Source organism: Crinia signifera, chromosome 5 (assembly GCF_055691185.1).
Source record: "Crinia signifera chromosome 5, ASM5569118v1, whole genome shotgun sequence".
Classification (NCBI taxonomy): Eukaryota; Metazoa; Chordata; class Amphibia; order Anura; family Myobatrachidae; genus Crinia; species Crinia signifera.
In genome coordinates, this window is record NC_139221.1 from 241424536 (window position 1) to 241452468 (window position 27933).

A 27933-nucleotide genomic window follows, 5' to 3' on the forward strand; every position below is an offset into this window, starting at 1 on the left:
TTCACAGCTGCACTCATTACTGTCTAAAACATTTTAAAAGATCCACAGGTGGAGCTAATTACTTCACTTGTGGTTCTGTTAGGAGACATGAAAAAAATAAACTGTTGGTAGCTCTTGAGGACTGGAGTTGGCTACCCCTGGTCTAGGTCCTTGATGGCTAACCTTGACACTCCAGATGTTGTTGAACTACACATCCATGCTCTGCTACAGTTTTGCTATTTGGCCATGCTAAAACTGATGCAGGGCATGCTGGGATGTGTAGTTCAACAACAGCTGGAGTGTCAAGGTTAGCAATCACTGGTCTAGGTGAAATAATTATAATAATGCTTTCTTCTGAAATGTGTTCTTAATGAATAAATGTGGTATTTCTTTTTTTTTTGTCCACTAACACATATGACTAATGCACAGTATGTTTATTTTAGGGTATATACCCAGCTACTTGGATAAAGATGAACTTTGTGTGGTGTGTGGAGACAAGGCTACAGGGTATCACTATAGATGCATTACCTGTGAAGGATGCAAGGTATGTACTGTAAGGAACATATCTGAGTCTGACCTGCACCTCTTCCCCTCTAATAACCACTGTAACCTGCAAGACTTCTCTAGAGCCGGGATACGGTCACTAGGTCTACAAGCATTAGGTCAACATGCATGAAGGTCAACATGACTGATGGTCGATGTGAATGAAGGTCCACAGGGTCATTAGGTCAACACAAGCATTAGGTTGACCTGTGACCTAGTGGAGTTGACCTAATGCTTGTCAACCTAGTTCATGTCTATCCAATGATCCATACCCCCAGAGCCATTAACCATCTATGGAATTCTCTCCCACTCTAATAAGACTCTCTCCACCAATGGTTTTCATACTCTCTGTAAACCCATCTCTGACTTCTTTAGAAACTACCCTATGCAGTCACCTATGCTACTCAACCTGCCACATTTTCATCATTGTCCTCCTGTGAACCTTACTTGTTTTCCTTGTCTCAGCCACTTGTTATCTGTCCTAGCTAACTGTTTTCTGTCCCAGCTACTTGTTATTTGTCCCAGCTACTTGTTATTTGTCCCAGCTTCTCGATATTTTTCTCAGCTACTTGTTATCTGTCCCAGCTACTTGTTATTTGTCACAGCTACTTGTTATCTACCTCAGCTACTTCCCTGTCCCATCTGTTCCAGCTACTTGTTGTCCTTGTCTAAACTTATTGTTATCTGTTCCAGCTACTTGTTATCTTTTCCAGCTACTTGTTATCTTTTCCAGCTACTTGTTATTTGTTCCAGCTACTTGTTATGTTTCCCAATTACTTTTTATGTGTCCCAACTACTTGTTATCTTTCTCAGCTACTTGTTATGAAGCTGTCCCAGCTACTTGTTATCTGCCTCAGCTGCTTTTTATCTGCACCAGCTACGTTTTACCTGTCCCATCTGTCCCAGCTACTTGTTCCCCTTGTCTAAGCTTCTTGTTATCTGTCCCAGCTACTTGCTTTCCTTGTCTCAGCTACAGTACTTGTTTTCTGTCTCAGCTACTTTTATCTGTCACAGCTACTTTTTATCTGACCCAGCTACTTGTTGTTTGTCTCAGATATTTGTTATCTATCCCAGCTACTTGTTATATGTAGTAACACATACCACCATCCCCTGTGGTAACACATTTCCCCAATCACCTCTGTAGTAAAACATCTAACAATTTCTATATAGCTACAGGAGAACTTAGGTCTCCATCAGCTCGTAGCTGTTACAGTCTATTTAAAAAATGAAGGTTAGGAACTGATTGGTTGGCAGTTTATCTTTCTACTTTATAATTTAAGATCCCAGGCTTAGTACTTCTGCCCCAGAACCTGTTATTCTTATCATGCTGTGTTTCCCAACTCCAGTCCTCAGGAACCCCTAAGAGTTACAATCTACTAGCTGGTGCATATTACTAGATGTACAAGCAACGAAAGAAAAAAGAATTCCTACAAGGGGCACTCTAGGCTGACATATTCTGATTTCATCAGCATATATTCCGTATATTGTTTTTAGTGTCCCAGTGAAAAAATTGCAGGTATTTACACTGCTAATTAAAGGTGTTATACATTCATCAGATAATATCATTAGGTGGACATTTAATTATACACTGTGGAAGTTTCTATAAAAGGGTAATTTAACCCAACATTTCATCTAACCCACCCCACAGTATATTATAAGGACTGAGCAGCCATATGGTACCCAGAGACTGACAGTTGACAACACTATAGAGACTTACTGCTATCCAACATACATAGTGATAAAGAGTCCCTACTACATAGTAATTAATTAGAGATACTCCACACTATTAAAGGGATATATCCATCACTGATTCCTATTCCTTTCGCGGTACAGCCACAGAGCCAATAAGTAATTTGACCAAAAGACCAAAGACACATTGAAGACGGACAGCTCTATTTTAATTTTTGATCACTTTAATGCACTTTTTTTTCACACCATTTTAATATTTCGCAGTTCTTAACAGTAAAATAAATAAAAGTTAAGTTTTAATACTATTTTCTTGGGACACTAAAAACAATATACGGAATATATGCTGATAAAATCAGAATATGTCAGCCTAGAGTGCCCCTTGTAGGAATTATTTTTTCTTTCGTTGCTTGTACATTTATACCAATTCCTGGGAAGCACCTCCCTATATATCGATACCTTAATTTTGGAGATATAATTAATAGGGTGACTGATAAAAACATATGTGACTGTGCGGATTAAACCTTCTCGCATATTACTAGATGACACATTTTAAAAGATCCACAGATGAAGCTAACTATTTCACTTGTGATATTAAGGAGACCTGTAAAACATTCACTGTTAAATGTCCCTGAGGACTGGAGTTGGGAATCTGTGAGCTGGATTAATTAACCTGCAGTTTGTCAAAGTCATTGATGATCTGTGACTGATGGATTTAGCATTAAAGGTTCTATTTACTAAGCCTTGGATGGAAATAGAGTGGCTGGAGATAAAGTACCAGGCAATCAGCTCCTAACTGCCATGCCACAGACTATGGGGGGGATACTCTTACATCCGCGCCCCCTTACTGCCGCCCATCGCCGGCTACCGCAAACATAATTATCTCATTATCGGTGATGAGCGGCGGGTCCCGGCGGCTCCCCCCTCCCTCTCTTACCCCGCGTGGAGCTGCTGCTGCTGCGGCTGGCTCTCCTCCTCCCTGCACCCGGAAGAGGATGAACAGTGCAGGGAGGAGGAGGTCACAGGTCCAGACACAGGTGAGGGGGGTCGTGGGGGGGGGGCGGTGCGGCGGTGGGTCGGTGCGGGGCGACGAGGGGTTTCGTTATATGGGGCATCGCCAGATTTTTCTGACGATGCCCCCCGCCGCGGTAACCCGGCGGGGGATGCTTAGAGCATCCCAAAATGCAATAAAAACCCAGATAGCAGTGTTTTTACCGCATTTTTAGTTTAGAGAATCTCCCCCTATGTTTGAAAAATGATAGTTAGGAGCAGGTTGGTTGATACTTGATTCTCTTCTCTCCATCCAAGACTTAGTAAATAGACCTTTTAGTTCTGTTGCCACTTTAAATCTATCCTTCAAAGGCATCTAGTCCAAAATTTCTAATTGGATGCTATGGTTGAAGTGAAGATTTAAATAGTTTTGTAAAGATTAATAAACAGCCATTTATGTAAAAATCCACAATGGAACCTTGCTATATAAGATACTAGTAAATATAAAGCACAGTTGATATATGTATGCATAAATTACTGTGATTACATTTTGGAATGTTTTATAACCATCAATAATGTCACTTTTAGGGGTTTTTCAGAAGAACTATTCAGAAGAACCTTCACCCGAGTTATTCATGTAAATATGAAGGAAAATGTGTGATAGACAAAGTAACAAGGAACCAGTGCCAAGAATGCCGTTTCAAAAAGTGTATCGCTGTTGGCATGGCAACAGATTGTAAGTAGGTCATAAGAGATGATTATTTTTATTTTGTAACACATTCATGCAAAAACCAACTCCAATAAACATGCTAGCAAAAAACGAATTTGCAATTTGTCTAACAAAAATTTAGCATGTGATTTATTTTGGTCTTGTGTTTGTATCGATGCAATCTAGTTTTATACATCACTAAACTGAAAGCAACATATACAACAGTCATTGTACCAGGGGCCTGGTTCAGAGATAGATAAAGGTCACACAGCTGCTATGTCTTTAGGCCTGATTTAGACCTGATCGCAAGGCGGTGAATTTGCACGGCAAGTGATCATTTTAGCTGCGCCTCGCTCCAGTAAAATCCTGCCTTGCCAATGAATGTGCCCACTGTGTGTATGGATGGGTATGGCTGCACATCAGTTGGCACCCGAGTGAAAATGTCCGAATTCCAATCGGAAGCCACTTACCATCGACATTTTTTTACACTGGGCAATTCCAGCGGTTTTCTTTAGGCACGCCCTGCGTCTTTCTTGGCACTCCCAAAAACCGGTCAGGGTACTTGTTTAGTTTCACGGCGGCCGATATATCGGATGCGATATCGGCCGATATATTGGCTGATCCGATGCGATCCAATTTTTTACCTGTTCATAACCCCACTATCCACTACGCATGGAGTTGATCCTGTATAGTGTGGCGAGCGCAGCGAGCCACCAGGCCCAAAGCTTGGCGAGCGGATGCGGATTACTGCGGTTGCCACACTATATAAAATCTACTCCATGCGTAGTGGATAGTGGGGTTATGAACAGGTAAAAAATCACAACAGATCGGCTGATATTGCATCCGATATATCGGCCGCCGTGAAACTAAACAAGTACCACGGTCAGTTACCACCCCCATGCCCCCACTCCCTGTCATTCACATTGCAAAGGGGGTAGCGAACAGGACATTTTGCAGGACTTGATCGCTGCCAGGTGTCACGCACGTGCATTGTGGCCCATACTCATGTGCAGTTCATCGATAATTGGCTTCTGTACAAACTCTGAGCTGTGCAATTATGGCCAGAATCAGGCCCTTTGTATGCATCACTTTTGCAATAATATGCTAATGTCACAGGAATCTTCTTGTGTAAATAGATTACTCCTGCTGGCCTCCCTGATCCGCATCTGCATCCGAGTATGCATCATCGGATCATCTGCATGAACATTGATCATCTGAGTAATGCTCACGTTACGTAGGATGTGCTGAAGCCACTGTAGCTGTGTCCACAGATTAACCCCTCCCTTGCATGCACCTGAATGGTATTACTGAACTAATTTGAGCATCTCCCACTATCTGTGTGTCCACAGATGCGCTAGCTTCAGCACACCCATAGAACAAGGCAGACACGCCCTGTTTTCTGCAACACTTACTGCTGCTGTTCCTGCTCTGTGTCAATCATGCTGCAGGTTTGGGGCCCCGAATCTGTGCATGAGCAGTCTGGCTTCTGCACATGCTCAGATCGATATATATTGGAGATTTACGTAAACCATTGGGTTTGCGTACATTTCTGAATCAGCTTAAAAGTGGCAGCATTTTATGTGCAGGCAAACATGACGAAAGATTGTATTCTAAAAACATTTTAAATAAAGCCATTTTAATAAATAATAAACTAGTATTTTATCAGTCCTAACCTGATGCTACCAATAATGATTGGTGATGTCAGCTGCCCGCTCCAGTGTCACGGCCTCATTACCATGAGAACGCCTAGCATTCTCATGGGAACACCCATGAAATGCTGGGCGTTCCCATATGGTAATGGAGCAGCCCCCCGTCTCACGCCCTTCTCCACCTCCTGCCCGCTATGTTGTGTGCGTGCACCCGGCGCAAGGAAATGCACATGCGCACAAAAGAAACATAGGTCCCCGTGTGAACGTAGACTAGCTGCATGTAGACCAGAATAAGGGCCAAATTTTTTGCCCTCTTCCTGATGACTTCAATTTTTGCATAATTATCACAGTTAATTGTTTCCAACCTTTTTTTTTTAAGAATTGAATATGAGACAAAGTCAACCTGTGTAAAAACAACAATTTGAATGTATTGAAGGAAAAAGTTATCCAACATTCATGTTAACCATGTGAGAAATTAATTTGCGCCTTAAACCAGTGCTTCCCAAACTGTACGCCTAGGCTCCCTGGGATGCCTCAGGACACTTTCAGGGCTGCCTCAGGTTGGTGATCCAAGACCAAGTCACATTATTTATGGTCAATTATTTATGGACAAAACCAGTTCTGGTGACTACCAATCATTAAATTTGTGTACAAACCCTTTACCATATAACTGAACCTAAGGATCACATAGAAACACGATTCATTTAAAATTCATTTCATTTTATATATTTTTTCCACATTTTTTGGGCCTAGGACTGCCGTGAAAAAAAGCTCTTGTATTCTAGGGTGCCGTGATTCAAAAAAGATTGGGAACCCCTGCCTTAAACCTAATTATTGGTTGTGCCACATTTAGCACAAGAACTCCAACCAAACGTATCCAATAACTGGAGGGGTTTCAATATATAGGTTTACAATGTCTACGACAGTCATTAGGGGGGCTTCATATGGTTGACCTGCTTTACGTCAGCAGGTACACAAGATTGACATGGTCCAAAAGTAGATAGGTAGAATTCGACACATGCAAAAGATTGATTTGGTTCAAAGGTCATCATCACAATGTTTGACACACAGATAGTCAAAGCAAGTTTTTTTTTCCGTTTTAACTATTTTTTCTTGATTTACTATCCACGTGAACCATGATTTGCGATAATAAATTGAAGGATTGCTATCATTTTCCCACACTGTGGGGTTTAAGGCGCTGCCACAGCATTGCAATTTGGCTCAAGTCAGTACTTTGAATAGGCAACTTATTTATTTATTTTTACAGGTTATTATGATGAATAAATATGTTTGCTTGGCAATATTCCCACCTATTTTGTCAAATTCACTTGGCACTCAAAGGGTTAAGTGATGATATGATTCAATAGGACTGACAGTAATCAAGCCCCACTAATGTGTGAGTAGTGCAGTTAAAGCAGTAGTACAGGAAATGCTCAGTGCTGGGAACAATTAACTCCCCAGTAGCTACTATGTTCCTGCTGCCCGCACAGTCTTCATAGTACAGAGCTTGGTCAGTGTGGTCCCTATTCTCTCTATTGATAACTCACTAGACAGAAGTGCAAAGTGATTTCACAGGTTAAGGGGGAAATTTACTACAGGAAATTTGTAAAAAATAGGTGTATTTGTATCCAGAAATACCGTTATTTTTTACATTTACTATCCCGAAAATACGGCAATTCGTATTCGTATTGATGTGCTATCAATACGAATACGAATTGCCGTATTTTCGGGATAGTAAATGTCAAAAATAAGTGTATTTCTGGATACAAATACACCTATTTCTTTACAAATTTCCTTTAGTAAATGTCCCCCTAATTGTCAAATTTAAAATCCTTAAGTATTCAAGTCATGTGTTATATTGCATCCACAGAGTGCAAGACCGGCAACAAACACAGACGCTCAGGTATATATTCAATTGATGCTGGATCCATTCCGAAATTCTTTTGCAGGAATGGATCCGGCATTCATTATTCAATGCAGCAGCCAAATCTGACATCGGATTTGGCCGCTGATTGATGCTCTCACCCGGCCCGGCGGCAGTGAATACGGAAGTCAGCGGTGGGTACAGTAGTTGATGGTAGGTACGGGAGTTGGCGGGTGGGTGCTGGCGACAGCGGGAGGGTGCAGCCGTCGGTGGACAGGAGGACGGTGCCATGTAACCTCTTGCTGCTCACCCGGCGCCTTCCTCCCTGCCTCAATCCGGCATCTTTTTTATGAATATCAGAAACACATCTCTTTGAGATTGACGGAAAAAGCAGGTGGATTACCGGCTATTCTGTCAATCCACCTGTTTTTCAGCAGGTCGAAACATTTTGGCCTGCCGGAAAAAAACAGATAGCATTGAATAGATCAGGAACCCTTCCGATCTATTCATGTCGAAAACTGCCGTCTTTTCGGCAAGACGGCACTTTCGACAGGCATTGAACATACCCCTCAGTGTCAGACTGGAGCATAAAATGCCCACCAAGGAAAGCTATGGCATGGGCCCACATTTAAGGCACATGGCCATCCAACAGAGAGGAACTTGGCCAAACATTAGAGAAGACATGAAAAAAAGGGGTGTGTCAGGAGCACGAACTTTAATTGGCAGCATGGCTAATCTTGATGTAGATTCCAAAGTACATCCCCAGCAGCCATGTTCATTTGTTCTGTTGCTCCGCCAAGTTACTAACCCATAGAGGATTGGACAGGTCCTCAGGCTGTAGGGCCCACCGGTTATTTTCCAGGTACAAATGTGGGTCAGTCTGTCTGTGGATGCTGCATACTAACTGGAAAACACTGAGTTTGCAGAGGTCCAGCATGGGGGCATATTTAATAGCGTCCAAGTTCTCCCGAGGTGCGGGATGCCAGCTTAACTCCACCAAACATGGACATTATTACATACAGTATGCCCCACATAGTCACTGTATATAGTATATAAACAAGGCACAGAGGATTATTGAATAGGGCAAATAAGGAAAGTCTAATTGCAACGATATTAAATGTTTCTTCTAGTAATTATCACAATTCAACAGCAACAGGCTTAGGCTCTTTAGGAGATGCGTAAACATTATCTGCATGTATATCCTGTTTTTGTATAATACCTATCCTAATTAATTTGGCATTTTCAATATGACATTTTAAGTGCCTGTTTTTGTATTACCAATAATGTTGAACTGTTAGCGGCACATAATGTAGAACTTTGCTCGGGCAGGTTCAATTAGAGTAAAACTGAAGCTACACACATCTCTATTAACTGTTACTTTCCTGACTCTTACAGCCTAAGTTTATTAGCAATAACTCATGTATGAGTCCCTATATTCTGTTCTGAATCCGTATTCCCAGACAGTATGCTTTAGAGCCCCCTATCGATGGGAGGTCTAGCACCGTCATCCTCTTCCAAGGATACAATGAATTATATTTAGTGACTTTTATATCATGCCCTGGAGGAGAAGCCTGGAGGGGAGATGCAGGGGACAGGTGATTGGTGTGGGGGCAGGAGATTAACACCATTAGGCCTCACCTCCTCATAATGCTGCAAATTGCAGACCTATAAAGAAGGGGCAAGGCCAAAATCCTGCAATTCTCATAGAATCAGATTCCGATTGTCGGTATACTAACCGCCGGAATCCAAAATTTTGGGAGGTCATCAGGCACCCATTAGGAAGGGACCTCAACATTCTCTACTATGTACCTTTTACCTGGCCTGTACCTTATATACTTGGATTGGTCTGTATATAGTAGTAGTTTTTATATAAATAACCTGTTATATTACATAGTGTTAATGATACTGGTTGGCTGTTGTTTAGTATTTATTTTTGTAATGTAGGCTTACAGTCCTTTTGTAATGAGATAACTAATCATTAAACTGCTACTTTTATGTCTTTAGAGGCATTTATCGGCTTCAAATCTTATCATGGAAGCTTGTTTATCCTGATATAAAAAAAAATATAATCACACTGTAACATTGTATTACTATAGGCTATCAAAAGCTGGCCAGAGACCATGCAAACTGGTTGAACGCAGGATTACCAGATATGGCCGCTCACAGGATGGCCGCATTTTGGCAAGTTTGGTCAAATTTGTTCATTTGGTGGTTGGGATAGATAGGTGGATCACATGGCTCGTGGTTCTGGCTGATGATGCTACACAGATTCTGATCAGTAGCCAACCCGATTTTCCAACTTGATTGAACAAAAATGATCATTTGTGGTCACATATAGTCTGCATATCTTTATGCCCAAGGACAAACCACCTTTAGCTAGATGATGAGCACGAGGTACCTCACTGATATGGAGAAATGGGATGAATGAAATTGTATAATCTGTGTCTTATTTTTTAAAGTGGTTTTGGACGACAGCAAGCGTTTGGCAAAAAGAAAACTCATAGAGGAAAATAGAGAAAAGAGACGCAAGGACGAGCTGCAGAAAACACTGGTACAGAAACCTGAACCAACGTCAGAGGAGTGGGAGCTAATTCAGGTTGTCACCGAAGCTCATGTGACCACCAATGCACAGGGAAGTCACTGGAAACAGAAAAGAAAATTTCTGGTAAGAAAATGATCTTGTACAAATGTAATCGCAAAACTAATGCTACCACTTGTTTCCTGATCCTATGTGACAGTAATTTTGGAGTAGGGCACATTGTAACTCATCTGATTTCTACAGTACATCTTTGGAAACACTTCACTCCAGGGGTGGACATCAATTGTTATATTTGGGGGTTGCCATTCAATGGCACCCATCAGAGCAATTCCATTGTTGCTCAGTTGCAGGGCAAATTACAGCCAGTGCTGACATTTCTTTTCACAGACCCCAGTGCTTGTGAGAGGAAATGAGTGAAAGTGACCTATTTGGGCACCCATCACTGTCTGGACGTAATCGGCATAGAAAAAAATCAACAATTAATGTCTAATGTAATGTAAGATTTACTACACACTTTATCTCCGACTCCTATCTCTTCAAGCACAAATAGCTGACGTACTAGCATTTATGGATAATTTTTTTTTTTTATTGACAAAAAATAAACTAATGCACAACTGTACATTTTGGCACATATTATGTTAAGCATTCTAACAGCAAGAATAAACAATAAATCTGTTAACAATGAACAAGCTTGAGTTGATCTGTTATGTCCGTGTCAGTGTCTTGGCTCGTCCATTGGCATTGCTTACTGAAATGGGTTTGCCAGCAGTACCAATTATGCATATGGAATAACTTTGTGTTAATTTTATGGATAATTTATTTATTACCAGTTATTTTATAGCGCACACATATTCCACAGAGCTTTACAAAGAGTATTTAGAACATTCTGTCCCTGTCCCAGTGGAGCTGACAATCTATATTCCCTATCACATGTACAGGCACAAACATTTAAACTAGGGTGAGTTTGTTGGGAGCCAATTAACCTAACAGTATATTTTTGGATTGTGGGAGGAAACCGGAGTACCCGGAGGAAACCCACACAAGAATGGTGGGAATCAAACCCTTAGTGCTGTGAGGCAGTAATGCTAACCATTACACTGTCTATGTGCCTGAGTAAGTATCAGTTCTGCTGTCTCTTGCAGGCTGAGGGTCGCCCAGCACCGGCCATGGTTGCCCAGTATGCCGAGTCCCTCTCGCGATTCTAAATTATTTGTCATTGCATTGCAGAAATGTGAACGCATCACAGAAAAATTTGCATTACTATTGCATACCCTGTCAGGTGCAGGGAACCATTTTTCAGCTCACAGTGGCTGCGTGTCATGTCATGAACCCACCCAAACCACCCCGATAACAGTTCGGACATGCCTGCATTGTCTGGGCCATGCCCGCCTAGCGCAGTACCCCTGCCTCCCACCATCACTCACTGAATCATACCCCATATTTGCAGAAGATCATTTGCATTAAAGTAACAAATAGATCTTATTATACCGTGTTGAAAGCAATTGCGTATGATCTTTTTTCCTATCTAAAAAATAATCACAATTATATCTATGTATCGATAAAAATGTAATATATGATTTTAAAAAGTAATCTTATCATCTAAAAATTAACTGTCATTGAAGTCTGTGATTCATGCTGTAATAAAATATACTTAATTGCTCCTGATCTTTCACCATTTACAAACATGGTAACAACCTACATTACCCAAATCATTTAAACATTGGTACAGTCATTTGAACAGAGCCAGTGATGTACAGCAGCTCAACTAACTGCAGTCATAGATCATAGAACTAGAGAGGAAAATTACATTATCAAAGATATTTTTCCATCCTGGTTTATTACATTCGAAACGTCAATTTCTGGCATTGGTGTTACTTGCAATCACTGGCCTATATGTTATAACTAAGGAGGTCATTCTAATTGACAGTACGTTGTGAAGCTCGTAGCTTACCGAGTCCATGTGAAGCCTCCCCGGGGAATCCCCCAACCACCGTTTCCCCTTGCAACCATGCGTGAAGATGTGCTACAAAGACACATGTCGCATGTGCCCGCAGCAGGAGAAATAATTCGATGGTTGCCGACCTTTGAATGATTTCTCCTACCCTCGTAAATATAAGTCAGTGGAGACTGATTATATTTGCGAAGACTGGGCGGGCGGCTGACCCCTGCCCCTGGAAGACATCTGCCTGCTCACTTATTCACAGGAACGCCCAGCGTTTTCATGCGGATAAAATCCATGAAATGCTGGGCGTTCCCGTGTCCCAGCGCCACCACCGCCCTCTTCCCTCCCTCCCCGCTGTGAACGGGCCGGCGGCACTGCAAATCACGGAGACCTGTCGCAGTTCGGGTTTGCACATGCACAGAAATGCACATGCGCAAACCACGACCATCGGGGCAGGGGCCAAATTCGGTTCACTCCTTGTGAGCCAGAATCGGACGCTCAACGTGAAGAAATAATATTAGAAGTTGATATTATAAATATATTTCTAAAAACAATTCTACTTGTAATACTTTGTGAAACTGTACAGATAGCTTATATAGCATTTCTAATTTGTATTCTATTTTACCCCAGCCAGAAGATATTGGGCAGGCTCCTATAGTTAATGCACCAGAGGGTGGAAAAGTGGACTTAGAAGCCTTCAGCCAGTTTACAAAAATAATCACCCCTGCAATTACAAGAGTGGTGGATTTTGCCAAAAAGTTACCTATGTTTTGCGAGGTAAGTGTATATTTATTTATTTATTTACAGTTTCTTGGGAAGAACAGTAAGGAGACTTGCAATAATCAATGCAGGATATAATGAGTGCATTGGAAATGTCCACATTTGGTTAACAACACTGCAGACAAAATAATAAACAATTAATAAGTATGGTAGATAACACTAAAGATTGTAAGTTAATAAAAAATATAACACTGAATTAAGGCCCCCTTACATTTGTCCGACTTGTCATAACGACAAGTCGGACCCGATTGTCCCAGCAGCTCCCCGGGAGGGATCACATGCGATGGCACTTCATGTGCCAAGTTTTGCATGTGATAAATCGCATGCGATTTATCACATGCCACTTCTGGGGAGCTGCAGGGACAATGGGAGCGGGGGACAGCAGCAGGAATATGCCCGCAAACAGAGAGTGGGCAGGGGGGGGGTCGGGGTGCAGGGAGCCGGGCAGGAAGCCGCTGGGCAGGGAGCAGGGGGGGGCGGCGGCGCAGAGTACCAGGGAGCCGGGCAGGAGAACACGATGCAGCAGCAGCACTTCCAAAAAAAAAGAAAAACCCCATACAAACGAATAGGAAGCCATTGATTGGCTGAGACCTCTCTCAGCCAATCAGCGATTGGCTGAGAGAGGTCTCAGCCAATCGCTGATTGGCTGAGAGAGGCCTCAGCCAATGAATGGCTTCCTATGCGTTTGTATGGCCCTTTTTTTTTGAAGTGCTGCTGCTGCAGCGTCTTCTTCTGCCCGGCTCCCTGGTACTCTGCGCCGCCCCCCCCCCTGCTCCCGCTGATGCTGCCCGGCTCCCTGCGCCTGACTCTGGTAGGTCCCCTGTTGTGGGGGAGCACGGCTCCGGGCAGCACATAAGATTTAGCAAATCTTATGTGCAGCCCGTCCGACCTCCCATCTCCGATCCGATGCGCACGGGGCCGCGCATCGGGTCGGAGGGGATGTCACCATATGCGATTTGGGACGATTTCACGGCCCGATTCATCCGAATCGGGCAAAATCGTGCCCAAATCGCATAATGTAAGGGGGCCTTTAGAGTCATTTGGGTACTTGTGTATTATCACAGCGCACATCGCATTGCATCCTACTAATTAAGGTATGCGATGGGACCCAATTTTCGGGTCGAAAGACCCACACTATACAATAAAATATCGCATTGCATCGCATGCCATTAAAAATGGCATGCGATGTGATGGGATGCGATTTTAAATTGTACAAGCACCTTGATGGATGATTACTATGTTAAATGAACCCCCGTTGTTAACGCCACCTCCACTATCAACGCCAACCAGAAGCATGGAGAGCGCAGCGAGCCCGCGAGGGGCGGCGGTACGCGTCCTCCGACCTTTTCATACCCCCACTATCCACGTCGGCGTGGAGCTGATTGTAGATAGTGTGGCGAGCGCAGCGAGCCCGAAGCGTGGCGAGCGGACACGGATTACATGTGAAGTAATCCATGGCCGCTTGCCACGCTTCGGGCTCGTATTTCGCGTGCGCTCGCCACACTTCGGGCTCGTTGGCTCGCTGAGTTCGCCACATTGTCCAATAAGATGTTGTACGATGGAAATCTTGGGCGCCGTGATAATACACAAGTACCGTCATTTGTAGAGAACACTTGATGAGAAGGCTAGGCAACACTTGATAAATGGCATTCTGGTACATAGATCAGAGCACTGAGCATCTGTAGTGACAAGGCCTTAAATTGGGGACGTTATATTTGGCCATGGTGCACGGTGCCCCAAGTATTCACACAATGTGGTACATACATATTAGGTGACAGAAGATGTATGTAACTAATATTAAGCTGTTTGTTAGTATTATTGAAAAAATCATTTCTAAACTGTGCATTATTTCTAGCTGCCATGTGAAGACCAGATCATCCTTCTTAAAGGCTGCTGCATGGAGATCATGTCACTTCGAGCTGCAGTACGCTATGACCCAGAAAGTGAGACCTTAACACTGAATGGAGAAATGGCAGTAACAAGGGGACAGCTAAAAAATGGAGGACTAGGAGTGGTATCTGATGCCATCTTTGATTTGGGCGTATCTTTGTCTTCATTTAATCTTGATGACACCGAAGTCGCCTTGTTGCAGGCTGTGCTACTTATGTCATCAGGTATAGTCTTGCAGAAATGAATTTCCCCAATGTCTTGCAACAATCTATGGGTAATTGTATGTTTATAATTAAGAACCCAATTAGCTAATTAATTATCAGTTAGGATAATGGGTGTATTCAATTCCAGATTCCGACAGTTGGAATCCCAGCTGTTTCCTTCAGCGTCCGTCCGTACAGTACATCAACAGTCGGTATTCAATGTACCGACTGCCGGGTGTTGCAAATGGCCACGGATGGTTGGAAAATGGACGTGAATTTGACAGTCCGTGACTGTTTACTACAAAACAGATCCGACTTTAAAAAAAGTTGGATCTAACAGATTTCAGTGCTGTCTGTAATGGCAGCACTGAATAGGTGAGCGCCTATTTTCCCCTGTCGGGAACTTTTGACACATATTAAATACCCCCCAATGAGGTTAAAAATATCATGTAAATTACAATCCAATAGATAATCTAACTTCTTTCTAATCTCCTGCCAGCAAAGGATCAACTGTAAGATAAGGATAAAACACAAAAGGATGAGGACAAAATGTAATATATTTTGCAAATCTATTATTTTTAAATCAAAATGGTTAAAAAGTTTTTATCTGGTTGTAAATACTGTAGTTCTTATCTGGTGTTGGGGCTTAATGGCACTCATATTGCTAGTACTCTCTGCATGCATCCTAACCTGTAAACTGGCCATGCCAGAAGTAGATGCGACATGGGGGAAGAAGTACTAAGCCTTGGAGAGTGATAAAGTGGACACATATAAACTACCAACCAATCAGCTCATGACATTAGTAAACAACAGCTTCTAGCATTGCATTTAGAAGCTGATTGGCTTGTACTTTATTTATCTCTCTCCAATTTATCACTCTACAAGGCTAAGTTCATCTTCCCCATGGTACTTTAGGCTCAGCTACATGTTTTTTCAATAAACTTCTTCAGAGGTATATGTGCTGAAATCTTTATTTGCAGGTGAGGCAATCTTGGTCATAACATTTGTGGGCCTGAAAAGGTATTTTACGAGCCATGATTTGAGGTTGATAAAAATTTACTTTCGGAGTAATATTTAAAGACAAACATCACATACTACAATTCAGTATTTTTAGGAGTTGCATCCATAAATCTAAAATATTGAATCTAAAAAATGGCAGACTAGACCGTTAGTAAGAGATTGCAGAGAGGCTTGTCAGTCTACTATATAAGCTTTTGATCACTAGAAGGAAGTCAATTGATAGACATTTGGTGCTATGCTGTCTTTGTTCTGTTGAAACATTGCTAACTTGAGTAATACAAACTATAATACATTTGATTTATAGGATTATTACATTCTCTCACCATAATACAGATATAGCCATGCTCATTGGTGCTGCAATATGGCTCCTAGATTGCGAAGCACAAGCGTGCCGGCGGTTGTATGCTTTTGGCCATGCATGCTGCCTGTGCGACATGGCAGAACTCCCGATGAGTGGGACTACATCTGTAGGACTAGACTTTTCATCCTCCAATAATTGTTACCAGACAACTTCAGAGTCAGATTTTAGGTTTTGTAGAAGAGATTGAAGACTGCACCTTCCAGATGTTGACTGAGTAGACAAGAAAGTGGTAAGAAATACACCAGTTCCAGAGTAGCTGTAGCCTATTCGTCCATTTACTATATAGTTGGCCAACAATTGTCCAAAATACAGAATACTGCACCAGACACAAAACACACTCCACAATACTTTATCTGAAAACTTAAAGCTATATTTTACGATGATAATTTACAAAAACTGCTTTCCTTTATTGCCAGATCGCCCTGGTCTCTCCAGCGTTGAAAGAATAGAAAAGTGCCAAGAAGGTTTCCTCTTGGCTTTTGAACACTACATTAATTACAGGAAACACAACGTTGCACACTTTTGGCCAAAACTGCTGATGAAAGTCACCGACCTCCGCATGATTGGAGCCTGTCACGCCAGCCGGTTCCTGCACATGAAAGTGGAGTGCCCCACTGAACTGTTCCCCCCACTGTTCTTGGAAGTGTTTGAGGATTAGAAGAGACTGTGCTTCTGGGTTCTCGACACTACTGGGATCTACCCTTCCATTCCATTGCCTCCGTCACTTTTTTTGTTCTCGTCCGTTTTGAATAGACATGGATGAAAATGTTCCTCTGATGCGGGTACTCGTGACTATCGTGTTTTTGTTATTCTGTCCTTTTGATGTGAAGTTTATCCGTGGAAGTTTAACCCCTTTTGTTCTGAAGTGACTGTCAACACATTACTCATCAGAGCGATTGGCAGTCCTTACAGTTCCAAAGTGGTTATTGAAAAAAAAAAAAGAGAAAAAAAAAAAGAAATGTATATTAACTTGCATTCACCAGCACTACGGATCCTACACAGAAAAAGTATTCTCAGATATTGTGCCTGCGGCTAAAATCCCCTACTGACCATCTCCCATGGTGATCTCTCACTTGTGCAATGTGGGGCAGTACAATCACTCTGCAAATACACTGTTTCCTCTTAGAACAAGGCAAATATTTGGTTTTATCACTAAATAATATTTTTTTAATTTATTTTTTATTAAAACAAAATGATAAAGCCCCTTATTTGGCACAAACTGCTCCCAAGGTTGGGGAAAATATAGGGTAGCATGTTTTTCAAATGATTTATATTAAGAGATTTTAGTCTGGTAAAGCCCTAAACAATTATACCTTTATACTTAAGAAAACGATAATGCTGAAAAGAATGTATTTTTTTACTCTAGCTCCCTTTTCCACTATCCACTTACTTTTTTTGTACCGAAAGAAATTAGCTACGCTGACCTGGATGTTAAGGTATAAGATTACATTGCTCACTCTTGAGTTATATATTGTAGTTGGTGATAATAGAACGACTGTACAGAACTAGCTCCTTGATTCTGCACATTCCCTTCTCAGGTATTTGGAAGTAAATCTCTTGGGATTCTAATATTTGTACACAGTTTTCATAATCCCGCTACTTCTGCATGAGTAATGATAGGTCATGTGACACAAGTCACATGATAAAATGGCGCTGTGAGATCTGGTAACATCACACTGTTGTACTCTAAACTCAATGGCATTTGAACTCCTGAACTCTGATATGTCCATATTTCCTACTGTACTACCTCCTCCATTAATCAAACTTTAGCAGTGCCTAGCAAAGACACCATGACACACAACACAAATCATTATTTCATTGTGATCCAGGCTGCCTCAGTGCCACATATCCTACAAATATACGTGTATTCTAAACCACCTTCAGCAAGTGTATCCACATTAACAATTCAGGGGTCATGCCAGATTATATTTTGCCAGACATATATTTTTATATTACAAATATGGCATATCTAAAAATAAGTTTATACATAGTAGCTCCCAATTTGCTGGCAGCAAAACCAAAACAAATTACATAGTATATTAAATTTTCATTTTTGAAAACACTAGTGCAAATTTTGCTCAGTAGTCTAATCTTTCAGGTAAAAGTAAATTATTTATATATAAGTCTTAAAGAAAATCTTTATAATAAAGTAACATCCCCGTATCTGGTAATTGCCAGCTCTAGGGAAGCAGAGCCTTGTGCCTTTCTACACTACTCATTTCTCTCAATATACATAAAAGTTTCTGACATGAGCACTAGGTGGCGCAACAATGATATCTGCCACCTGGGCTAAAGACAGAATTCAGAACATGTAAGAAACTTGACATATGTTCAATTCAGTGGAGTTTTATAGTTAAGCAAAAAAAACAACAAAAAAAACAAAAACAACAGCAGCTTTAGACAATGCAGTTATTTATTTTTCACCAATATAACAACAACCTTACAAATATGCATTATTGGGGTTGGGGGTTCTGTACTGTATGTCACCTTTGCACAATATCAATGTTTTCTAATTGTGTGAGAAAAATTAACCTTAGGTTTTTATTTCAAATAGGAGTTTTTTGGAGGGAGAGCTGAGTTTATACAGAGCAATGGCTTCCAAAAGTGTACAGAGTTATATGGTGGAAATGCTTGATAGCTACAAAGATAGCTTGATAGTTATAATGGGCTCCTTGATAAATATATACATTTTGCTGATGCTTGCATATTAATGTAGAGCAATGCACTGTAGGGAATACACCAGTATAAGGTAACATACAAATAATGGGGCAGATGTATTAAGCCTGGTGAAGAGATAAGTGGAAGGAGATAACGCACCAGCCAATCAGATCCCAACTGTCATATTTCAAACACAGCTGATTGGCTGGTGCGTTATCTCTTCCATGTTATCTCCACTTTAACTCCAGTTTATCTCTTCTCCAGGCTTAATACATCTGCCCCATTGTATAATTCAGGTGCACAGTCTGTAACCTGATCTATAGAGAAGGAGGTGGGCCCACTGGGGTTTCCCCTGTACCCCTTTGGGCCAGTCCAACCCTGCCCAGAATTATTTACCTTCAATCACTATGAGTTATTTCTGGGAAATTACATTATTACGATGTTATGTCCCTAAAAATATTTACAAATATACAATTCTAGATTTTTGTGTTTTCCCACAAAATAACAGAACCGTAGATCATATTTGCAATTTCCTGGCTGTTGCCTTTGGCAGAGGGCTGCCAGGTGGGATGAGTGGCTGGGTGCATCATGGGAAAGTGAGCAGACCAGTGGGTGTGATGCTGTGATTGCTTCACTGCACCCCATGCCAGAAATGCCAGACACATAGATCATAGCAGTTGATTGTAACTAATAACCATGGACACATTGACAAATGTATAAAAGGTTCACACTCTACTTTCTTACTTTTCTACTTACCCCCTCCGGAGTCCCATTACAGCTGATGCTGGTGACATAAGTAACTGGGAAATGGTGTGACTGCTATTTCCCCAGTAATTCACGCATGTGCACTAACTACATCTGCAGGAATAAGGTGCAGGCATCATTTTCCCGGTGACCTGAGCATGTACAGTAGACTCAAAGAAGGGAGGCACAAAGCGGGTACAAAGTCAGAGTCTATAACACTGAGGCCACTGACAGACTGGAGGGGGCTGCAAGGATCCTAGACAGGAGCTCCTTTCTCTCTTAATACACCCCTGCATGGACAGGTTTGTAACACGTTATCCCTAGATTATCCCTAATTATCCCTATTGGCTTCCTGTATATAACTCTGTAATATACTGTAAGATGTGCTTTATTAAGTCTGACCTTGTGCATGAATATTTATTAAAGATCAATATTTAAAATACCACAAATTACATTAAGTCGTATTCAGTTGTCCATGAAATTTGTCCAAATGCAGCTACTCAGTACCCAAAGATTCTGGAAATGACATTCTAATGTTGTTTGTATGTTACAATGCCCTTGAATAGATAGGAATTTGATATACATACAGGGCCGGACTGGTCCGCATGGGAAACCCCCGATAGGTACCACTGCATGGGGTCCCACCCTCTCCTCAGGAGACCAGGTTCTAGACTTTGCTCTTGAATTATACATATGTTGCCTAATACTGAAAATACTATGGGGAATTTTCTACAGTGCATTGCTCTTATTAATATTGTACATTATCATGTATACAATAGCAGGATTTACTATACATATTTATCATGGGGCCCAGACCATGCAGTCGCTAATGGTTAGCCAAGCCACTAAGCTAGGTCCTTTACTGCATTCCGCTGGTGAGCCCTTCATGACCTAGGCCCTTATTGTGATCGCTTCGGTTCCCCTGTGCCTTTGCACAGGGGATCGATGTTGTGCGTATGCGTAGGTGCATTTCTGGGCATGTGCATATTCCGGGTGCATGTGGCCACGGCAAACAGGGTGTTCGCCGGACACACGCACCCAACACTGCGGGCGGGGGTGGTGGCGTGTAGTCGCACCCATGGGAATGCCCAGCTTTTCATGGGTGTTCCCATGGAAATCCCCGGTGACTTGGGGGGTGGGCAGCTGACATCACTGGATGTCAGCTGTCTGTCCAGTTCCTGTCTTGGGTGCATGCAAATCTAACTGACCTGAGAGTCACTTAGATATGTGTGCAACTTCCACATCATTCGATGGTCAGCGACCATCAAATGATGTGGGTGTTTCCCCATGGTCTGCGAATGGATGTTTATATTAAACATCCATTTACAGCTGTGTGGGTGAACCCACGATGCGAGGGGAGGCGGACCGGTGGGTGGCGTCTGGGGGGACTCACAAGGCTGCGAATGTAGCAGCCTTGCAAGTCAACCAGACTAAGGGCCCTAGTCCAACACTGTATCCATGTTCTCCACAATCTCCACAATGTTGATTTCTGAAAAGCTTCCAAAACATATTTGTGAAAGTTTCAGATTTCACTTCATATGAATTGACCTGTTGCCATTACTTGTACATAAAAGCCATTGCTTTGAATATACTCAATAGTGGGTTCTCTACCAGTATTTCTAGGTGCCCTAACAGCCATGAACTATGAAACTTTTTGTATGTAGGTGCATATAAGGTATAGACGATTCATGTTTACCTAACATCTACAGATATATGTGTGTGTGTGTGTGTAAATAGATAAAACACATTTCTCCCTTTCTTTAGAGAGTAGCCTATCTTGTAAAAACACCCTTCATACGGCAAATAGCTGAACACAGGTCCTTGGGCCGTATGCTCAAGGCATCAAGGACTGTGTTATGCTCCATCCATAGAGCTACATAGCATTTTAAAAGCACTTTCATAAAACTTTATTAGGAGCTATGGATGGACTTAGTCTGCCATTGTGTCGCCAGGTAACTGGTTGGTTCTCGGTAGGCAGGGGACAATTTACCGCACAGAAAGAGGGTCTTTTCTCCAGATGGATCAGACCTCTTCTCATCATTATACCAGGTCTGTGTACATTGGAGAGCACTGTATTAGAAGTTGGTTTTCAGGTGTTGTAACTTACCACACAGTATGAAAGGTACATAGAATGGTAATCCCAGGTAGTTGCATTTATAAAATTGCAGAGGTAGTAACAGGGTGTTTCTGGATAGGCGTGAGTCAGAGGCGCATGCAATGTCCATGTTGGATGCAGTGGAGCAATTATTTACCACTTGGCATGTAACAAATTCGCACTGCATGCGTGCACACACAGAGGATTTATTCACAAAGTATGTGACAAGTATTGAGAAGAGATGAGCAGTTCAGATTCACTCGGTTCTCATCGCAAAAATAAGCGCAAATTTGCATTTTTATGATTGGCTATCGGCTGTCACATGTTTTGAATAGCTAATAAGATCCTGCTTTGAAATCCAAGTCAAAACAGAGGCATGTTGGCACCATTTTCTGTGCATGACAGCTGGAGGGACCCGGTATCCTAGGAGAACCACTCAGTCTGAAACGGCCTAGGGTTCCTGAGAGACTTGATGGCGTGACTGATGTGCAACCACTTATGGTCGCTAGTGGGAGATGTAGCATCATTTTACAAGCGTGTATGCACCAGCTTGTACCTCTGACTCAGGCCCTGGGGCAGGTGTTTGTAGTTCCAATAAGCTAAAATCAGTTTTGAAATGGCTTTGGATAATATAAGGAAATTTATTGATGACACAAGTTACATATATATATAGTTTGCTCATGGTGTAGAAAATGTAACAATGTACCTGTGAAAGTTACATGGTGCCTTTTTATGTCAGGTGACCTTTTAGATTTTTTGGAACAAACATTTATGTATATATTTTCCTAGTAATAAAATGTGAATGTTGTCCCTGGAGTGGTGAACTACCAAACCAAATTTGAACCAAACCTTGTACTGTGCTATGCTTGCACAGTAACATCCAGGTAATAGTGTCTCAGAAAGTGCTATCATTCTCAATGGATTTACTTTGATATCTTGGGGGGACACATGACGAGGTTATTAGTGAGGTTTCTGGCTAAATCCGATTGGACGATAGCTGATTGTGGAGGCTATGGGATCCGTCAACACAGCCAGCACAACCGAGATACACAACTGTGTGGAGGACAGCAAGACAGAGTAGTCCAGCTCGTGTATAGCTACATATAAAAGGATAGCCCTCACTAAATAAGTTCCAAGCACTTAACCCGAAAACATAGCACTTACGTTTAATATTGTTTTATATTACCATTGCAGGACTGTTGCACAGGATGTCTTATTGGTTAAATAATAAATACAGGGTTTTATAGACATATATTTTATGGCAGAGGGTATAGATTTTGGACAGAGTCAAATATGTCAAATAGATTTATTATACATGTATAATTATATTCAAGTAGAAACACAAACGGCACACCTGGGTTCACATGTTATTTGTTACAGTCTGTGTTGGTGTGCTGTGGGTCTATGATAGAACTTACATTATAAACCGACAGAGATCCGTTTTCAAACGTCCCCATCCAAATCTCTTATATGCAAAATAAATAAAACCCTATATTATTCTATTGTGATATTATAAATATTGGGTATAGTAACCTGTCATGTCAAAGTCACCCTACAGCTATCGCCACCCTATGCAACTGGTGTTTTCTTGACTTTCACAGAGACATTATTTCACTAGAAGAGTGAATTTGTGATGTGTATATTATTCCGTTTTCAATGACGGCTACTTGATTTTTATACAACTTTACATATATTATTCATTTCATGTTAAAGTCATTCATGTAAATAATTTTCATTGCAAAACTGAAAATAAAACCATTCTGAAATATAATCTCAAACCCTTAGACATATTTCTTAAACAGTGCTAAGCACTCAGAAAGGTGATAGGTTGTTGTTATTGGGTAGCTTATCAACTTGGAAGTTACAACTGTGTTACTCTCAGAGTAGGAACCACGGTCGGTGACCATGAAATGTGACGCTAAATGCAAGTATTAATTGTTCCAGCATTAGTATGCAGAGTTTGGGGAAATGCAAAAGGAATTAGTAATGTATCTGGATTCTAAGTTTAATGTTTCAACGAAAAAGTTGCATTTCAATAAAAGTTAATATTTAATGCGGGAATATAGCATATCATTGTATTCAGTCTTATTTTACTGGAAGATCTGTCTTCTAATTTCTTTAATATCCCCACATGCTTATTGTTTATCTAATTAGGAATAGATGCAAACAGGATATGCACCAGATTTGTGTCAGGTATTGTAGACATGCAGGATGACAATACATGCACAGATGGTGGTCTCGCATGAGTAGATCATGGCTGATGTTTACCAGCAGGGCGCTGGTAGGAGTATACTCAGTTATAATACGGTTTTCCCAAGTGTAGGTGTTTTTTCCCCTCCAGTCTGCATGTGTTAGCAATTGTGCAATCAGCCCTTACTGTACTTGTCCTAAGTTACTATGACCCTGTTCTGCCCATCTAGACACAACCAGAGCTTAGATCCACATTGCTCATTCTTAGCACATACATAGCGTGCACACACATAAATACATACATACACACACACACACACACAAACAAACCAGGGACTGAGAGGAGACAGGCTGCTACTGGATGATGTGAGGACGCAAGGAGCTGCTGCTTTGATCATGGCATTGGTCACAGTCATGGATTATGCTAAAATGGAGTAAGAATCCCCCCCCCTGTGTGCACCACTGTACTTTTTTGAGCGTGCAATTTGATTTCTCTCCGCATATACTACAAGACCTGGCCTAGTACTCAATTGACATCAACCCTATAGAAAAACAAAGTAGAAATACATTAAATAATCTTAATTATTTTTAAACAATGCCCCTTTGAGTGCCAACATCTCTGTGAGAGATGTGCAAAAATATCCACTAAAAATGCCAACAGCTCTGTGAGAGATATCGGCTAAAAATGCCAGCGTCGCTCACATTTGTTATATACATTCAAGTAAAAAAAAAGATTAGATTTCCTATATAAGGCAAATATTACAGGTCATTTTGATAAATAAAAATGTTTGCTTGGCAATTTTCACACCTATTTTGACAAATTCACTTGGCACTCACGGGGTTAAAAGAAGAAACCTACAGAAACATGCTGAGATGGGGATGTATTTATGAAACTGAAAGTGTGTATAAATGTTTTTCTGTGTGGTGAATTGGCCTTGATAAGTGGCTGGTGCCAGAAATGTGTAGCCAGGGAGCATTGTAGTTGCTATAGTAATGTATCAATTGGTGTCCTATTCACCTATATGAATAGCCCTTAAACCTATGCAGAGAAACCTACTTTAGACTTAAATTAACATACAGTAGACATAACAAAATATTGCATATTCTTTAGGAGAGATTTATTATTAAGGTACATATTGTTCCTGTAAAGCTGTTTCTGCATTGCCTCTTAATGAAGTGAAGCAGAAAGCAATAACACTGCCATGTATTTTCATCTCAGTTGAGAATAGGAGTCAAAACTTTCCTCCTCCAACAATCTCAGCAGGTCCCAAAAACCGTTAAGTCTAGTGTTATGGTGCGTACACACGGGGAGATATATTGCTCAGTTTCACCTTTTCATCAGCGACCACAGATGGTCGCTGATGAAACGGAACCTCTGCCAGCGGTGCCGCAGAGGTAAATAGCTGGTCGCAGGAGCAAGCTCCTGCGACCAGTGATTAGAACGGGCTGAAAACGGGAGCGCGCACCTGGCAATTTATCGTCGGGGCACACTACCATCACTGGCAATGTGGTCGCCAGCGACCATATTCCCAGCGATTTCAGCCCCTATCGCCCCCGTGTGTACACAGTTTAAGTGCCAGGAATGTACATAGGGTGGTGTGACATGTACCACTGCACACAGCACTGCAAGGCTGGGGGATGCTCTGGAAATTGGGGTTGGTGGGCACTTTTTGACAGCACAATTTACAGCTTTACTTGTTTAATCACTTCCGTCCTCTTTGATCCCTGGCATCTCCCAGTTGTCCCTCCTCCTAGCCACACACTAAAAAGAGCTGCTCAGTTGCAGTAGTTTTCAACTGACAATTACAAGTAGCTTCCTATAGTTAGTATTCACATACTTCTTATACAAGAGCAAAAAGCGAGTAAGGTGCCTGGCTGCTATGTTATATGTAATGAGTATGAGTCCAGTGTGTCCCAGTATTTTGAAATGTGTGCCTTAAATAAAGGAGAATGTGAATGAAAGGTGAGGAGACCTAAGTATGACTGGTAGGAAATGTCTGATTTAAAATAAAGGATAATATAACTGAATTACAAAGATCTGTTGAGTGCATAAACGTGTGATATAAAAGGATCAGTGTTTCTTGGAGTATATTATGTGTGTGTGCGTGTGTGTTATTTTTGGGCCAGGGTAATGCACTATGGATTCATATGTCATGCCTCTTTGCTAGCCTCAATGTGAAGGTGTAAGAGCCTCCAAAAATGGAAGATGGATGCCAACACAGGGGAGTTACTAAAACTTTGTGGGCCCCATACCAAATTTCGAAAGAATCCCTAATGCTTTTAGAAAGCAGGAAAACAATGGTTATCTTCCATCATTATGTGCAGTTATGCTACATCTAACACAGTCTTGTCTCAGTTCACTGATGCTAATTCTGATCATAAGCACCAACCTTGGGTAGAGGACAAAGACACTAGGAATGACAGTGAGGGAAGTGCAGGAGCTGGGGAGGGGTCACAGACACACATGGGGAATGGAGATCGGAGGCAGATGTGGTGAGGTTAGACAGAGGCACACATAGGGTGGGGAGGTTGGAGGTACATATAGGTAGGATGCTTGAGGAACACATGAGAGCAAAGTCAGTGTCACACATGGGGTGAGATCATAGATATACATGGGAAAGGGGATCAGCGGCACACAGGAGAGGGGAGTTCAGAAGCTCACATTGGGTAGTGGGCCAGTGGCACATGTGGAGAGGTGGGACAGTGGTTCAGTTTGATAGGGGGTCAGTGGCACACATGGGCAGGTGGGACAGTGGCATGGTTTGGTAGGGGGAACAGGAACGCACATGGGACAGGGTGTCCCAACCAGTGGCAGTACCTCTTGCTGCAGATTGCTGCGATATTCACATATGCAATAAGCAATGCCAAAGGGCAGCTCTAAGCTATTCCATAGGGAAGGTGGAATGCCTTCCAAACAATACCTCAGACAGGAGCCATAGGATAAGGATCCACAAAGTGACGACACTTGTACCTAAAAACTACATGCAGCCAGGTATATACTTGCAAAGTTTCAGTCCCCCTTTATTTAGATTGGGATTAACTGATGTTATTATTGTCTGTTTGTTTGTGTAGCATCATCAAGTTATGTTGTGCTGTGCAGAGAATATTTAGCAAATCAGTTTTTGCCCCATTTGGGCTAACGTGTAAATTCCCTAAAATACAAGTTCACTCATCAGAATCCAATCAGCCTGCCAGTATGGGGCATCATATTTACATACATGTCATGGCAGCATGATTCTTTCCTAGTACTGACCCATTGTTTATATCATGTCTGATTGATTTAAGGTAATAATCAGACAACATGTGCAGTGCACAGTGGTAGTACTACAATTCTACATTGAGGGACAGGTGCAGCCACAATCACAGTGTGCTAGTGCATGCTGGCACTTGTAGTGACACAAAGGCTTGCACCATTAGTATTGCTGAATAAAGGAGCAGGGACCCATGTTTAATTCATCATTGGGCCAGTACTCTCAAGTATTGGGACCTTCCCTTCTATTGGTTGATTAACTTTCCGCATGCTAACGTGCACTGCAGTACACGGTTTCAGATTTCCTGCCAATCGCAGGTGCTCTGTGATCCTTTTCCCCTCTTGTTTTTAATTTCAGATGAAAGTTTTATTTACCATTATTTTACAATGATATGTTGCCTAGACAAATATAGTGTCCTACCAGCATACTTGCCTACTTTTGAAAATGAGTTTCAGGGAGATTGTAGTTGGTAATAAAACTTTTCACAGCACCCCTTGAGGGGGGCGTGTCATTCTCCACCAAAAGGGCGTGTCTAGGTCCATATATGGTGAGATTGTGAAAAGAGGTTATATACATGACATCTAGCAGAGTGGGAGTGTACTGCTACATCGGAGAGGAATCTTTTAAGATATTACTAAGAGTTAATATACAGATGGAGCCGGGCTCCCTCTTGCTGGCAATTCGCCAGAACGTCACCGCTGGCGATCCGCCAGCAGCCCGGCGTCCATCTGACTGAGGCGCGCGTGCGTCTCACGCGCACGCACGTCTCAGTTTCCGGGTGGCGGGGCAACGGGAACCCTGTCCATCTCCGCTTCAGGGAGACAGACAGGGTTAGGGAGG

The 27933-nt window shown here is 41.9% G+C and overlaps 1 protein-coding gene across 3 annotated transcripts in view; it reads left to right on the forward strand.

The window, feature by feature from the left end:
• The window catches only part of THRB (thyroid hormone receptor beta), a 336652-nt gene extending 308748 nt beyond the window's left edge, over positions 1–27904 (forward strand). For all 3 annotated transcript variants that reach the window (XM_083188736.1, XM_083188737.1, XM_083188735.1), the window contains 6 exons: positions 423–523; positions 3787–3934; positions 9880–10085; positions 12532–12678; positions 14537–14795; positions 16572–27904. In XM_083188736.1, coding sequence (XP_083044862.1) covers positions 423–523; positions 3787–3934; positions 9880–10085; positions 12532–12678; positions 14537–14795; positions 16572–16813 — 1103 coding nt within the window. In that variant the 3' untranslated portion in view covers positions 16814–27904. The remainder of the gene's footprint in view (positions 1–422; positions 524–3786; positions 3935–9879; positions 10086–12531; positions 12679–14536; positions 14796–16571) is intronic.
• Positions 27905–27933: the final 29 nt, after the last annotated feature.